General features: G+C 46.5%; 1 protein-coding gene across 1 annotated transcript; it reads right to left on the bottom strand.

The window, feature by feature from the left end:
* Positions 1-321: 321 nt before the first annotated feature.
* LOC113884162 (SLAM family member 9-like) lies at positions 322-13,835 on the bottom strand (the record flags this gene model as incomplete). Its single annotated transcript, XM_027528396.1, has 5 exons — positions 322-809; positions 2,090-2,356; positions 3,082-3,354; positions 5,476-5,817; positions 13,730-13,835. Coding segments are annotated over 5 exons (1,068 nt in total), but the record flags the coding sequence as incomplete, so codon positions are not given.
* Positions 13,836-15,901: the final 2,066 nt, after the last annotated feature.

The raw sequence follows: 15,901 nt of genomic DNA, 5'->3' as shown, positions 1-15,901 counted from the left end.
AGGAAAAAAAAAAACACAATCATATAGGACTCCAATTTTTATGAAGCTTCCTAATAGTCCTCAAATCTTAAAAAGAATTTTCTCAACTCTGATCCACCTAGTCATTCATGTGTTAAAAATATATATATATTGAAATGTCTACCATGAGCCAAGAACCCTCAATGGCTGAATGTCTTGTGGGGGAGATAGACAAAAAACAAGTAAACTAACAAATTAATATATACTTACAAATTGTGATAATTCGACAAAACCAACTGGGTACAATGACCCAGGAAGATTTGCTTAAATCAGGTGGTGAAAGAATGCTCCAAGGAGACAAAATTTAAGTTGAATCTGGGCCCTCTGAGCCCATTTACATAAATTTTAACAAAAAATAATATCTATGCACAATATTTAACAATTTTATTATCATTATATTTCAAACCATTCAATTTTTCTTAAATTGAATAAGCCTCTTTTCTTTCTGAACATGTTAAAACACAATTAAACAAAACATAAGCAGATGGTTTTAAACAGAAAATACATAGCTGTTTCTTCATTGTTTTGAACTCAGTTTGCAAACAAAATTGGTTTCCTGCTTTAAGCAATACAAGTGTTTCTTTCTCACACCTGCAGATTTGGGTATCAGGCCACATTCCTCTTTCTTTCTCTGTGTAGACTTTCTTATCTGTATTTCACAGAGTGACCTTCTTTTCACATTCCTACTCTTGGCTTTTCCACATGTCAAGTTCAAATCTGTTTAATCTGCAAAGCTCCCAGGATCAAAAAGAGAAGAAACTCTTTCCTCAGGCAGCAGGGTAGGAAGGAACCTGAATTAACAATGATCACAGGTTAGGATCACAGTTTAAACATCTATTACAAGCTGGGAATTGGAGGTGCAGAGAAAGGTAAGCATGGGCTTTGTCATGATTCAGTTGAGGAGACACGCATGTACAAAGGCCATTTTACAGCATGCTCCATGTTCTAAAGTCATTTACTAGAGTTAGCTGAAGGTGGTGACGATTGTGAGTTCCCCAAGGGGTGGGAATTTATCCAGACCTCTTCTTCACCGTATCTTCAATGACTAGAACAACACAGGCCTTAAAAATGCTCTGTAAATGTGTGTTGCTTATGAACAAAGAGGTGCTAAAATATTTGTACTTTAGATACTGGGCAGACACCAAAGTGTTTGAAGCAGAAAAGAAACACAAGCATTTCTTTCACTTAGAAGTCCCCTAGCAGCACCATCAGGAGGGTGATTGGGAGGGGAGAGAAGTTAGGAGACCAGGTGAAGAATATGTGAAGCAAGGAAGGTGTGAGTAAGGGCAGGTAGCACGGGGAAGATAAGTGTTCTAAATAATGTCTGACTTTCTGCCTTTGGCAACAGGAAGAAAAGAAGAGGTGCAGGGAGAGGCCTGGAAAAAGGACAGCATCAGTCCTGAAAAGGATGATGGCTGGAAAGAAAAAGTCCAGGAGAGAGCTGCCCAGGTGGCTGAGGAAAGCAGGTCAAGGATAACAATTGAGGAGTAACCCATGAGCTCAGCCATCAGGATGCCCCTGGAACAAACCAGCCACAAGGGGTTGAAGAGTGGATGGTTAGTGAGGAACAAGAGACAGGAAGCAGAGACAACCTCTTCAGAAGTCAGCAGAGAAGACAAGAGGGACAGGTGTGTTGGGACTGAGTTGGTTTCCTGCCGTGGCCTGTGAAAGCCAGGAGAAGCCACCCTTGCCCACCAGAGGAACACAGTCCCAATGCCCTCTCAGAGAAGCTACAGGCAAGGAGAAGGGCAGAAGCTTCACAGGCGAGGAGGTCTGGGGCCCCTCCTCCAGGGGCTCTGCAGCACTGAATGGGGTGAATGAAGCAGCTTTCCTCAGGGAGCCCCAGGAACGAGCCATTACCCAGCTGAGCCTGCTGCACATCTAGGCACAGGGCTGACAGAAGGTGAGCAGAGCTCCCAGGTTCTCAACTCCGGCCACCCCAGAGATGCTCCCTGTTGCAAACTAACCCAGCCCTCCTTTTCTTCAATCATTCCCAGAACCCCAAGGAAGGCAGGCAGGCATGCTGAGAATCTGGACTGGGAAAGAAGGGTTCTCAGAAGGAAGCGGTTACCTGAGCAGAGGGGCTTGATGGAGATGGAGCTGGAGCTCTGGCTGACGGGGTTCTTGACTGTACAGTGATAGCTATCGCTGACCCCAGATCTCCAGGAGATGCTGAGAGTGGTTCCCCCGTGTGACACAACCGCCCCCTGGCCTTGGGGGTCCCAGCTGTACTGAACATCCTCTCCAGCCTGGTCCAGCAAACAGGCCAGAGTGATGAAGCAGGTCCCATCCTTCATGATCTGAGAGCTGGCTGTGATTTTGGGCTCCTGCGGTCTCTCTGTGCCAAGAAAGGAAAGTTCAAGCTATGAGAAGGCTCCAGGCTGGCCAAGCAGAGGAGAGGGAAGATCAAGTTCAAACGTAAGCTCTCTAACCCCCTCACCATAGACATGCAGGATGAAATCCTTGGTGATGTTGACTGGGGGACTATGCAGAGTTATCCAGGCTCTATAGGGGCCAGAGTCCTGCAGTCTCAGGGAGCTGATCTGAAGAGAGTAGTTGTGGCAGGGGATGCTCAGTCGCTAGCTGTAGGGTCCCTGAGTCCCAGCAACCAGGATTGGCTCCCCTGCCGGTCCTGGTCGCAAAATAGCAACAAGGCCTCGAGAGCTCCAGGTAACCTTTTCTACCTCCTGCCCCACTGGGACCTCCAGGGGCAGAGTGCCTGACTTCCCAAGGATGCCGATCACTGTCTCCCCTACTGATTCCTCACCACCCTGGACTCCTGGCCCTGCAGATGGAGAGAGAAAACCACAGCTTCTGCGTCAGGGCCTCCCTGCCTGTTCAGGGCAGCCACAGATCCTAGCCAGCCCCTCCTGCCCAGACCCCTCCAGCCTCCCCCTCGACTCCAGTGGGTCTCCCTCTCCCCAACCACTGAGACACACTCTGGCCCACCCACTCTCTCTTGAGTGTTTGCCTTTCTCCTCGGGGCCTGAAGGGGACAGGACTCCTTCCTCCACCTTCCATTTCAGAGTTGTCAAGTAGGGTACATGCTCGGATTCCAGGTACCTGTGCATGAAGGCGGCACCAAAATGGGAAGGGAGCTACTGTTACTGACTGGGTTCTTGACCATGCAGGTGAAGTTCAGCGCGCTATCCCCAGGCCGCAAGCTGACACTCAGGACAGACCCTCCATGGGACACAGTGGTCTGGGGTCCCAGGGGCGCCCAGCTGTAGGTCACAGTGCCTCCTCTGCTTTCTGCCACGCATGTCAGGATGATGAGGCAGTGTCCATTCCCACTAATCCTGGTGCTCACTGTGACACGGGGCTGGGCCAGCGGCTCTGTGTGTCAGAAAAAGAACCAGCTGAGGACTGGGAAACTGCTCTGGGCCTTCCCTTCATGGGGCAGAAGTAAGAAGTGCTGCCACCAAGACCCTGCACCACCTTGAATACACATAACAAGCAACAGAGGTAGAATCCGCCCACATCTATTCTAGAGCTTTGGGCTTTATAAGACGTGTCACTTAATATCTCCTCTGATTCTCAGAACAATAGTATGAAGTAGTAGCTTCATTGATAGGTTTGATCTCCTTACAGCCCAAGGGACCCTCAAGGGTCTTCAACACCACAGTTCAGAAGCATCAATTCTTTGGCGTTCAGCTTTCTTTTATGGTCCAACTCTCACATCCATACCTGACTACTGTAAAAACTATTGCTTTGACTAGATGGGCTTTTGTCGGCAAAGTAACGTCTCTGCTTTTTAATATGCTATCTATCTCTTTAGCCTAGAAATAAAAACCCTTTTTCCTACCTGGGCTTCCCTTGTGGCTCAGCTGGTAAAAAATCTGCCTGTAATGCAGAGACCTGGCTTCAATCCCTGGGTTGGGAGGATCCCCTGGAGAAGGGAAAGGCTACCCACTCCAGTATTCTGGCCTGGAGAATTCCAGGTACTGTATAGCCCATGGAGTCATAAAGAGTTGGACACCACTGAGTGACTGGCACTTTCCTACCTGCCAGCAAAGCTGTCATGGGACAACCGTGACTTGGGAAATGCCCTTGAAGCATTAAAATCTGGACTTTTATCATAACTGTTGCCCCAGAAACCATCTCTGGAAGACCCCAACTCTGATCAGTTAGCACAGCCTTATATCCTGTTCAGAATCCACACTGAGCTTGTCCTACCAAAACAGCCATCAGCACAGTGAGAGGGGCTCTCCCACCATCTCTGGGTGAACAGCCCTACCCCAGGTCCCAACAGCCCACCACCCAGTGTTCCCTTGCTCTGTCTGAGGAATGGGCCATAGTCATTCCAAGCCAATTTATGACAGAAATGCTTTCACCCCAACTGTGTGAACCTGACCAGGGCAATTTTGTCAACCCAAGTTTAAAAAAAAAAAAAAACAAAAAAAAACCCTTCATCTATTAATAATAGGAATATTCCCTGTTCCATAACCCAGGAAGTTGTATGAGAAGGTTCTCCACTTTCCTGCAATCACTCATCTTCCTGTGTTCATCCTCATGATTCATTGGTACCTTCCAGCCACAGCATCCTGGTGACCTTGCCTGGTGAACTTACCATCCACAGCAACCTTGTTCCTCAGGCAAAGACTGGAATCACATCTAATCCAAGTCTTGCAAAGGCCTTGTGATCCTCCCAGAACATGAGAAGTGGGTGGCCTGTGAGGCATTTCTTTGACGCCATCTCCCACAGGCCTCGCACTGGTCCCTCCTGGGAGGCTGTCATGAGACTGTTTTTGTCTTGAGGTCCCAGGCTTCCTGCTCCATCCCCACAGAACAGAGCTGCTGACTATGAAACTTCTCTGCAGTCTAGAACTGGTTTCTCAGCAACTCCCATTACAGTCATCTGGCCCCTTTAGCCTCAGGGTCATCCTTTCTGGGCTGTGGGATGAGGACCCAGGGATCTGAGCCCTTTGGCCCCTCTCCCTCTCTACATAAGTAATAAGCAGGCTAAATCTAAAAGTACCTGACTGTGTCTTCACTGGCCAACATTGCTGCTGTGTGTGCCTGGCACCCCCGCCCCACTGTATTCTTTGTAGTTTCCCCTGCTAAAACAATCACTGACATTTCCTTGAGGAATATGATAGTAGTGTTCTCCTGCATCTGTGCAGAGCTTTACAAAGCGTTTTTCCCGTGAATTTTATTCTCACGAAAGGTAATGTTCTATTTTAGCAAGGAGGAGGCTCGAGACCTCATGAGTCGGTTGTGGCAGAAGCTGGTTCTCAGGGCCCAGAATCCCATTCTCTGCCCAAACGCAGGGATTTAACTGCAATTGGTCTCCCAGGCAACTCTACTTTCCATGTTTTTCTCAGTTAAGCACATGTTAGTCTCATAATTAGAAAGAAAACTATAATTGTTTCTAAAAGGGAAGTGGGAAAGGCTATAAAAGTGACTGAAAGACAGGCTACGCACACACGCACCTGTTGCCATACCCCGGACACTCACCATAGACATGCAGGCTGTACTCCCTGGTGTGGGTGAGGCGGGAGCTCCGAAGATTAATGTGGGCTCGGTAGGACCCCGCGTCCGCCCAGTTCAGGTGGCTGATCTGCAGGGAGCGGTCTGGGCCCACCACACTCAGACGACCCCAGTACCGTGATTCTTCCTGGTGAAAGGTGTCTGGTCCTCCAGCTTCTACCAAGGTTACTGTGGCTATTGCCCCAGGGACTGAGCGACTTACCCAGGAGATGCTCTCCACCTGCTGTCCATCCTGCAGCTGCAGGGGCAGAGTGACAGAGCCCCCCAGGGTCCCAGTTACCACCATGGGGGCTCTGGAAGCCCCTGGTCCTGCAGACAGAGAACAGCCTGTTACATTGAAGGCTCACAGCAGGCCTGAAGGAGAGTCAGGGCCATGATTAGTATTCCTATTTTATAGGTGAGAAAATAGAGACCCACAGAATATAGGTGCCTTGCTCAAGACAACATTGCTAGTTATAGACAGAACTAGAACTCAAGAGGGATTGATGCAGAAGCTGAAGCTCCAATACTTTGGCCATCTGATGCAAAGAGCCAGCTCATTGGAAAAGACCCTGATGGTGGGAAAGATTGAGGGCAAAAGGTGAAGGGGATGTAAGAGGATGAGAGAGTCCATCACCGACTCAATGGACATGAGTTTGAGCAAATTCTGGGAGGTAGTAGAAGATAGGGAAGCCTGGTGTGCTGCAGTCCTTGGGATCGCAAAGAGTCGGACATGACAGTGACTGAAAAACAACAACCTCCGCACCACAATGGTTTCCTTCCACATTTATATTAATTAATTAACATATAGGGAAATAATCAATGAAGGCTGTCCTAAAGGTTGCAGGTACTAAGTGTCCTGGAGAGTAAGCAAAATCCTTGGGAGGGGCTCTGGTGTGGGGGGAGGGAGCTGGATAATCTCTACTGTTTCTGTGAGTCCATCTCTTGGGGAAAAGGAACAGAAATCATCCAGCCCAGTCACATCCATGCAAGAATTGCCTTGCAGTATCCCCCATAATTGCTTATTTGGCCACTTCTGAGACAAAAGCCAGCTCCTCTAAGGTGCAGCCAGAATCTGGGAACATATCTTTCTAGAGCAGGAGGGCTAGTGTTGTGCTGGCCAGGCCACGTTAAGCATGGTGAGAGGGACAAGCATTTGGATACCAGCCTATAATGCACTTGAGAGAAGAGTGTAACTCCAGGGCACTAGTCAGACTGCCCGAGTTCAAGCCCTTGCTCTACCAAGTGCTAGCTGTGTGATCTTAGGCAAGTTACTTAACCTCTCTGAGTCCAAGTTTTCTAACCTGTGAAACAGGATTGTCATCTTGCAGGATTTTGTGTTAAATGAGACAATCACATAAATACCTCATTATGGTATTATTCAAGATACTTAATGTCACTGAGGGTTTCCCTGGTGCCTCAGATGGTAAAGAATCTGCCTGCAATGCAGGAGACCTGAGTTCAATCTCTGGGTTGGGAAGATCGCCTGGAGAAAGGAATGGCAACCCACTCCAGGATTCTTGCCTAGAGAGTTCCCTGGGCAGAGGAACCCGGCTGTCTATAGTCCATGGGGTTGAAAAGAGTCAGACACGACTGAGCGACTAACACTCACTCACTCTTTCAATGTCACTGAAGTTAGTTGGTGCAGGCTTTTCTGCTGAAAGTTGAACTGAGAAGTCCTGTGATAGTAGCTGTGGTGACGAGGAGTAGGAGAGAGCTTGCTATGCTGTGGGTGGGCACTCCACACTGGGGGACATGCAGTGTCCCATGTGCCCACCACAGAATCCACCCTATGACCTGCTGTTCCTTCTTCCCATGCAGCTCTTCTGGCTCCACTTGGAGGAATGTGCAAGTTGACTGGAAGCATGCCAAGGCAGTGCTGACACCAGATGGATCTTCCTGTCCCAAGTTGGCCCAGAACCTTCAGTCCAGCTTGGAAGAATTCCACCCTTGATCAAGGAGCTATGCTCACCCTTGAGTACAGTGATTCCTTAAGCTTAGTTCAAGAGCTGCTTCCTTTCTGGGGCCTTAGCTGAGCTCCATACTTCTGGTCCAGCCATGCCTACCTCCCAGTTTCCTTCAGCCTATGGAAGCATCACTAGGAACAAAGCTAGTGGAGGTTATGGAATTCCAGCTGAGCTATTTCAAATCCTAAAAGATGATGCTGTTAGAATGCTTCACTCAATATGCCAGCAAATTTGGAAAACTCAGCAGTGACCACAGGACTGGGAAAGGTCAGTTTTCATTCCAATCCCAAAGAAAGGCAATGCCAAAGAATGTTCAAGCTACCACACAATTGCACTCATTTCACATGTTAGCAAAGTAATGCTCAAATTTCTCCAAGCCAGGCTTCAATAGTACATGAACCGAGAACTTCCAGATGTTCAAGCTGGATTTAGAAAAGGCAGAGGAACAAGAGATCAAATTGCCAACATCTGTTGGATGATCAAAAAAACTAGTGAGTTTAGGAAAATAACTACTTCTGCTTTATTAACTACACCAAAGCCTTTGACTGTGTGGATCACAACAAACTGTGGAAAATTCTTCAAGAGATGAGAATACCAGACCACCTGATCTGCCGCCTGAGAAATCTGTATGCAGGTTAAGAAGTAACAGTTAGAACGGGACATGGAACAACAGACTGGTTCCAAACTGGGAAAGGAGTACATCAAGGCTGTATATTGTCACCCTGCTTATTTAAGTTATATGCAGAGTACATCGGAGAAGGCAATGGCAACCCACTCCAGTACTCTTGCCTGGAAAATCCCAAGGACGGAGGAGCCTGGTAGGCTGCAGTCCATGGTGTGGCTAAGAGTCAGACACAACTGAGCGACTTCATTTTCACTCTTCACTTTCATGCATTGGAGAAGGAAATGGCAACCAACTCCAATGTTCTTGCCTGGAGAATCCCAGAGATGGAGGAGCCTGGTGGGCTGCCATCTATGGGGTCGCACAGAGTTGGACACTACTGAAATGACTTAGCAGCAGCAGCAGAGTACATCATGTGAAATGCCAGGCTGGATGAAGCACAAGCTGGAATCAAGATTGCCAGGAGAAATATCAATAACCATGGACACGCAGATGACACCACTCTTATGGCAGAAAGCAAAGAACTAAAGAGCCTCTTGTTGAAAGTGAAAAGGAGAGTGGAAAAACTGGCTAAAAACTCAACATTCAAAAAATTAAGATCACAGCGTCCAGTCTCATCAGATCAGATCAGATCAGATCAGTCGCTCAGTCATGTCCGACTCTTTGCGACCCCATGAATCACAGCACGCCAGGCCTCCCTGTCCATCACCAACTCCCGGAGTTCACTCAGACTCACATCCATCGAGTCAGTGATGCCATCCAGCCATCTCATCCTCTGCCGTCCCCTTCTCCTCCTGCCCCCGATCCCTCCCAGCATCAGAGTCTTTTCCAATGAGTCAACTCTTCACATGAGGTGGCCAAAGTACTGGAGTTTCAGCTTTAGCATCATTCCTCCCAAAGAAATCCCAGGGCTGATCTCCTTCAGAATGGACTGGTTGGATCTCCTTGCAGTCCAAGGGACTCTCAAGAGTCTTCTCCAACACCACAGTTCAAAAGCATCAATTCTTCGGCACTCAGCCTTCTTCACAGTCCAACTCTCACATCCATACATGACCACAGGAAAAACCATAGCCTTGACTAGACTAACCTTTGTTGGCAAAGTAATGTCTCTGCTTTTGAATATGCTATCTAGGTTGGTCATAACTTTCCTTCCAAGGAATAAGCGTCTTTTAATTTCATGGCTGCAGTCACCATCTGTAGTGATTTTGGAGCCCAGAAAAATAAAGTCTGACACTGTTTCCACTGTTTCCCCATCTATTTCCCATGAAGTGATGGGACCAGATGCCATGACCTTAGTTTTCTGAATGTTGAGATTAAAGCCAACTTTTTCACTCTCCACTTTCACTTTCATCAAGAGGCTTTTGAGTTCCTCTTCACTTTCTGCCATAAGGGTGGTGTCATCTGCATATCTGAGGTTACTGATATTTCTCCCTGCAATCTTGATTCCAGTTTGTGTTTCTTCGAGTCCAGCGTTTCTCATGATGTACTCTGCATGTAAGTTAAATAAACAAGGTGACAATATACAGCCTTGACGAACTCCTTTTCCTATTTGGAACCAGTCTGTTGTTTCATGTCCAGTTCTAACTGTTGCTTCCTGACCTGCATACAGATTTCTCAAGAGGCAGATCAGGTGGTCTGGTATTCCCATCTCTTTCAGAATTTTCCACAGTTTATTGTGATCCACACAGTCAAAGGCTTTGGCATAGTCAATAAAGCAGAAATAGATGTTTTTATGGAACTCTTTTGCTTTTTCTATGATCTAGCGGATGTTGGCAATTTGATCTCTGGTTCCTCTGTCTTTTCTAAAACCAGCTTGAACATCTGGAAGTTCACGGTTCACGTATTGTTGAAGCCTGGCTTGGAGAATTTTGAGCATTACTTTACTAGTGTGTGAGATGAGTGCAATTGTGTGGTAGTTTGAGCATTCTTTGCCATTGCCTTTCTTTGGGATTGGAATGAAAACTGACCTTTTCCAGTCCTGTGGCCACTGCTGAGTTTTCCAAATTTGCTGGCATATTGAGTGCAGCACTTTCACAGCATCATCTTTCAGGATTTGGAATAGCTCAACTGGAATTCCATCACCTCCACTAGCTTTGTTCATAGTGATGCTTTCTAAGGCCCACTTGACTTCACATTCCAGGATGTCTGGCTCTAGGTCAGTGATCACACCATCCTGATTATCTGGGTCGTGAAGATCTTTTTTGTACAGTTCTTCTGTGTATTCTTGCCACCTCTTCTTAATATCTTCTGCTTCTGTTAGGTCCATACCATTTCTGTCCTTTATTGAGCTCATCTTTGCATGAAATGTTCCTTTGGTATCTCTGATTTTCTTGAAGAGATCTCTAGTCTTTCCCATTCTGTTGTTTTCCTCTATTTCTTTGCATTGATCACTGAAGAAGGCTTTCTTATCTCTTCTTGCTATTCTTTGGAACTCTGTATTCAGATGTTTATATCTTTCCTTTTCTCCTTTGCTTTTCGCTTCTCTTCTTTTCACAGCTATTTGTAAGGCCTCCCCAGACAGCCATTTTGCTTTTTTGCATTTCTTTTCTATGGGAATGGTCTTGATCCGTGTCTCCTGTACAATGTCACGAACCTCATTCCATAGTTCATCAGGCACTCTGTCTATCAGATCTAGGCCCTTAAACCTATTTCTCACTTCCACTGTATAATCATAAGGGATTTGATTTAGGTCATACCTGAATGGTCTAGTGGTTTTCCCTACTTTCATCAATTTAAGTCTGAATTTGGCAATAAGGAGTTCATGATCTGAGCCACAGTCAGCTCCTGGTCTTGTTTTTGCTGACCGTATAGAGCTTCTCCATCTTTGGCTGCAAAGAATATAATCAATCTGATTTCGGTGTTGACCATCTGGTGATGTCCATGTATAGAGTCTTCTCTTGTGTTGTTGGAAGAGGGTGTTTGTTATGACCAGTGCATTTTCTTGGCAAAACTCTATTAGTCTTTGCCCTGCTTCATTCCATATTCCAAGGCCAAATTTGCCTGTTACTAATAGATGGGGGGAAAATGGAAACAGTGACAGAGTTTATTTTCTTGGGCTCCAAAAGCACTGCAGATGGTGACTGCAGCCATGAAATTAAAAGACACTTGCTCCTTGGAAGAAAAGCTATGACAAACCTAGACAGCATATGAAAAAGCATAGATATTACTTTGCCGACAGAAGTCCATCTAGTCAAAGCTATGGTTTTTTTCAGTAGACGTGCATGGATGTGAGAGTTGGACTATAAAGAAAGCTGAGCTCTAAAGAATTGATGCTTTTGAACTGTGGTGTTGAAGAAGACTCTTGAGAGTCCTTTGGACTGCAAGGAGATCAAACCAGTCCATCCTAAAGCAGATCAGTCCTGAATATTCACTGGAAGCACTGATGCTGAAGCTGAAGCACCAATACTTAGGCCACCTGATGTGAAGAGCTGACTCATTGGAAAAGATCCTAATGCTGGGAAAGATTGAAGGTGGGAGGAGAAGGGGACAACAGAGGATGAGATGGTTGGATGGCATCACGACTCAATGGACATGAGCTTGAGTAGGCTCCGGAAGTTGGTGATGGAAAGGGAAGCCTGGCATGCTGCCGTCCATGGGGTCGCAAAGAGTCAGACACAACTGAGCGACTGAACTGAACTAAACTGTGCTTTTTGTTGGCTTGTTTGTTGGCTTACTTCATTCTGCTTCATACAAATAGCTGTGTTGTTTGTCTTTCCCCATAGCTCATGAGTTTCCCAAGGAGAGGAGAAGGTAGAAGGGAATTGTTATCTGGGCAATAAAGTTGAGTAAGGCTGATGGTTTAGCCAAGTGGCTAGGTGCAGTGGGATGTGTGCAGAGCTTCCTTTTCTGAATCCTGTTTCTGGATTCAAGTGGGGGAAAGAGACAGAAAAGGATCAGCTCAGGACATGAATCATTGGTGCCAGACACTCTGCCAAGTGCATTAAGCACATTATTTAATTTAACCTTCACAGCAATCTAGTAAGGTCAATATCTTATTCCCACTTCACAGATGAAGACCATGAGACTCAAAGAGCTTAAAAAGCCTACTTGCCCAGAGTCACTGTCTATTGGAAGCAGCAGAGTCCACATGAAACCCAAGTTCGCCTGCCTGCAAAGCTGATGCTCTGTCGACTACCCTGTGCTGCCAACAGCAGGACTGTACCCCACCTCATTCCTCCCTGTGTACCACTCACCTCTACCCCATCACACATAGCCCAGCACCAGCACACGAGAGGCCTCAATAGATAGTTCTGGAACTGAACGCAAGAAATATGAACTTTTTTTTAAGGCAAGATCTGTCTCACCCATTTCTTCATGTGCCCAAAGGAAGCCCCCATGGACAATGATCTCCAAGGGCCTGACCTGGACACCACAGAGGAAGCGAAGCTCATTGATTCATTTACTCTGTGGGAGGACAGGAAAGTGGCGGCAAGGGGAACCTGACAGGAATCCGTTCTCTGAGTTTTCAGTTCTGTGAATGTGGCTGGAGACAGTATGGTCTGAGTTTCCTTGTTGCTTCTGCATTCCAACAGCTGCACTGACTTCCATTCTCACAGGTCACCAGCTGTGTGCCAGAAGGTGTCGCCTCATGTCTTAGTTCATCTTCTGTAAAATGGGCTTAATACTTTCTGCCTATACCACAAGATTGTTGGGGGAATCAGGCTATTTTAAATTTGAGTAAAAGTTCTTTATAAACTGCCAAGTTTTAAACACCTCTAGGTAGGCTGCAGTCCATGGGGTTGCTAAGAGTCGGACACGACTGAGCGGTTTCACTTTCACTTTTCACTTTCATGCAATGGAGAAGGAAATGGCAACCCACTCCAGTGTTCTTGCCTGGAGAATCCCAGGGATGGGGGAATCTGGTGGACTGCCGTCTATGGGGTCGCACAGAGTTGGACACGACTGAAGTGACTTAGCAGCAGCAGCAGCAAGGGATTCCATGGCAGGCTTAGGGCACATCCTAAAGGCTAGGGTGGGGGCCACCCTGAAGTCAGGTGACCCTGATAACTAATACAAGCTGCATTCCTCCCAAAGGAGGACGAAAGAAAGACTGAAACTCGGATGACTAAGAGCAGAACCTGGTCCCTCACTGTGGGTTTCTCAGGAGCTCTGTCCCCCTGGCCTCCAATTCCCAAGCCTGTCTTCTGCCACCACTCAGGTCCTTGGGGACAGGGGAAGGAGCAGTAAGAACTCAGAGGGACAGGACCTGTCACAAGGTGCTAGGTTCGAGATCACCTAAAGATGTCATTTGTGGGACAGGAAAGCCCAATTCACAATAAAGGTGACTCACAGGGGCAGAAGGGAAGAGATTATGCTTGAGATGGCAGATGCAGATGAGGTCCAGGAACTGACTGTGGCAGATCCTCTATCTCAAGTCCCCAGCTTCAGTCTCTCTGGGGACGTCCAGGCTCCTTGTGACTCACTAGCAGTGTGAGAGTGACAAGACACAATCAGGGTTTTCATGATCTGAGATGATAGTACACACACCTCACACACACTACTTCCCTCCCCGCCTCACACACATATACCAGCACTTACACACAGCCTGGCTCCCAGGAAAGCAAAATCTTCAGTGAAAATGACCTATTGCTAGAGAAACCTAATGTGTAAGGAGGTAGAGGTGCCTGGGAGGTAGTAGCAGGGACAGACTCACCAATGAGAAGACCAAGGAGGAGCAAGGACCACAGGAAAGAAAAACCCATTCTATACAGCAGACTGGCCCACCTCAGGACGGCCAATGGACTGTATGCGTGTAAATGTCAGCCCACAGACTTTCATTTCCCATTTTTAGAGCTCAATTTAATCACATGTAGCTTTTGAGTCACAGGATGTAAAAATGAACAGGAAAGAAAGAAGCATGAGAAGCAGCAGAGTAAGCTATTTAAAAGCCAAAGCTGACAATGTCTCGGCCTTGCTTTAAAGCCTTCCAAGGTCCCCCACCCCTTATAAGCTAAAGTCTAACTAAGGTCACAGTCCTGGAGGACAAAATCCTTTAGTCTCTGCTGGCTTCCCGTCTTGAGCTTGGTCTCATGTTCTGTCACCAAGTCTCCCATCTAGGACTCCCCACACACGATTTCTTACTGCTGGAAATGGTTGCTGCAACTTGGTTTACTGGACTACCCTAGTCCCTGCCACCTAGTTCACCTTTCTCTACCACCCTCCCATTCTCTCATTAAAGTTGTGACCACCTTGGGAAAGACTTCCCTGAAACCCCAGGCTAGAGCAGGTGCCCTCTTCTGGGCCTCTCGGTTTCCTCCCATTCACCTTGTTTACTATAAAAGTCTGCTTACTCACATACTCTTTCCCCAGCATACTCTCAGCTCCTTGATGGTAGGGTCTACCTTTTTCATCTTTTAGTTCCTAGTGACTAGCTCAGTATCAGCATATAATATGAATTTAGTTCCTACATACTGTACCTTCTTTAGCACAGAAACAAGGCTGGAAGGATCCAGGAGAAAAGACTGTTGGGCCCACATCTACCTCCAACCACGAGGACTACCAGATATTATTTTGCTCTCTTGGCCTGATTCCTGATCCATGGGTGGATGGAGGGAAAAGGTAGAGCTGGGGCAGGTATAGAGATCCCTCCCTTCTTCTCCACACCTAAGAGTCCCGATGGCTTTGCGAGGCTATGCAAACTCCACTGACATCTCCATGACGATGTGATTTGACTAGTGTCCCCCATTGGCTCCTTTACTTCTCAAATTTTGAAAAGCATCTCCCTAGTCATCAGTGTATGGTGGCTATATGTCCTGACAAGAGTTGAAGAGAATCCATGCTGCTTTTAAAAGGTCACAAGTGGTCTCCCATTGGTCACATAGACCCTTTGGCTTTTATCTTATGTGACTGCTTGGTGGAATTTGATATTGCAACCCTCCCTGCTTGAAACCTTCTCTTGGGGGTGCTCCAGGATGCTATTCTCACTGGGTTCTCCTCACTCATTTATTCAAGACATTGCGCTGAGACTGCTGATTCAAAGATGAAAAGAAGTCTCTGCAAGCATGTTGCTCATAGGCTAGTGGGAAAGAAAGTCACATCAATAGAAAAATAAAGCGATGTGGATGACTTAGCCTGGGGATTGGGTGCAGTGGGATAGGTGGGAAACTTTTTGATCTGAATCCTGCCTCTGCTGCTTCCTAGCCCTGTGATCTTAGCAAACTACTTTCCAATCAATAAGGCTCCCCCATTACCATTTATTTCCCTAAAGATGGTTTTAGTGCATAGAAAATCATTCATAGGCTATATTTTTAAGAATTCATATTCAGTTTATTAAAAATAAATTAAAAACCTTGGTCAGCCTTAAGGCCAGTTCAGCTTACAAATCATGTTGGTCTAGTTACTAATCAAGAAACTTTTAACAAACCTTTTTAGGGACTTTTGATAATATTTGACTGATTTTACAAATGTATAAATTGATTCTCTTAAGGACTTCAACCTATTCACAGATCACTGCCTTGTCATGGCAAAGGGGCTTGCATAACTCAATGAAGCTATGAGCCATGCCATGCAGGGCCACCCTAGATGGACGGGTCATAGTGGAGAATTCTCACAAAACATGATCCACTGGAGGAGGGAATGGGCAACCACTCCACTATACTTGCCATGAGAACTTCATGAACTGTATAAAAAGACAAAAGGATATGACACCAAAAGATGAGTCTCCCAGGTCTGAAGGTGTCCGATATGCTAAAGGGGAAGAGCAGAGGACAGCTACTAAGCCCCAGGAAGAATGAAGCGGCTGGGCCAAAGCAGAAATAATGCTCAATTGTGGATGTATCTGATGATGAAAGTAAAATCCAATGTTGCAAAGAACAGTATTGCATAG

The sequence above is a fragment of the Bos indicus x Bos taurus genome, chromosome 3, assembly GCF_003369695.1.
Source record: "Bos indicus x Bos taurus breed Angus x Brahman F1 hybrid chromosome 3, Bos_hybrid_MaternalHap_v2.0, whole genome shotgun sequence".
NCBI lineage: Eukaryota > Metazoa > Chordata > Mammalia > Artiodactyla > Bovidae > Bos > Bos indicus x Bos taurus.
Note: the sequence above shows the minus strand (reverse complement) of the source record. Positions and strands in the feature narration are given on the sequence as shown.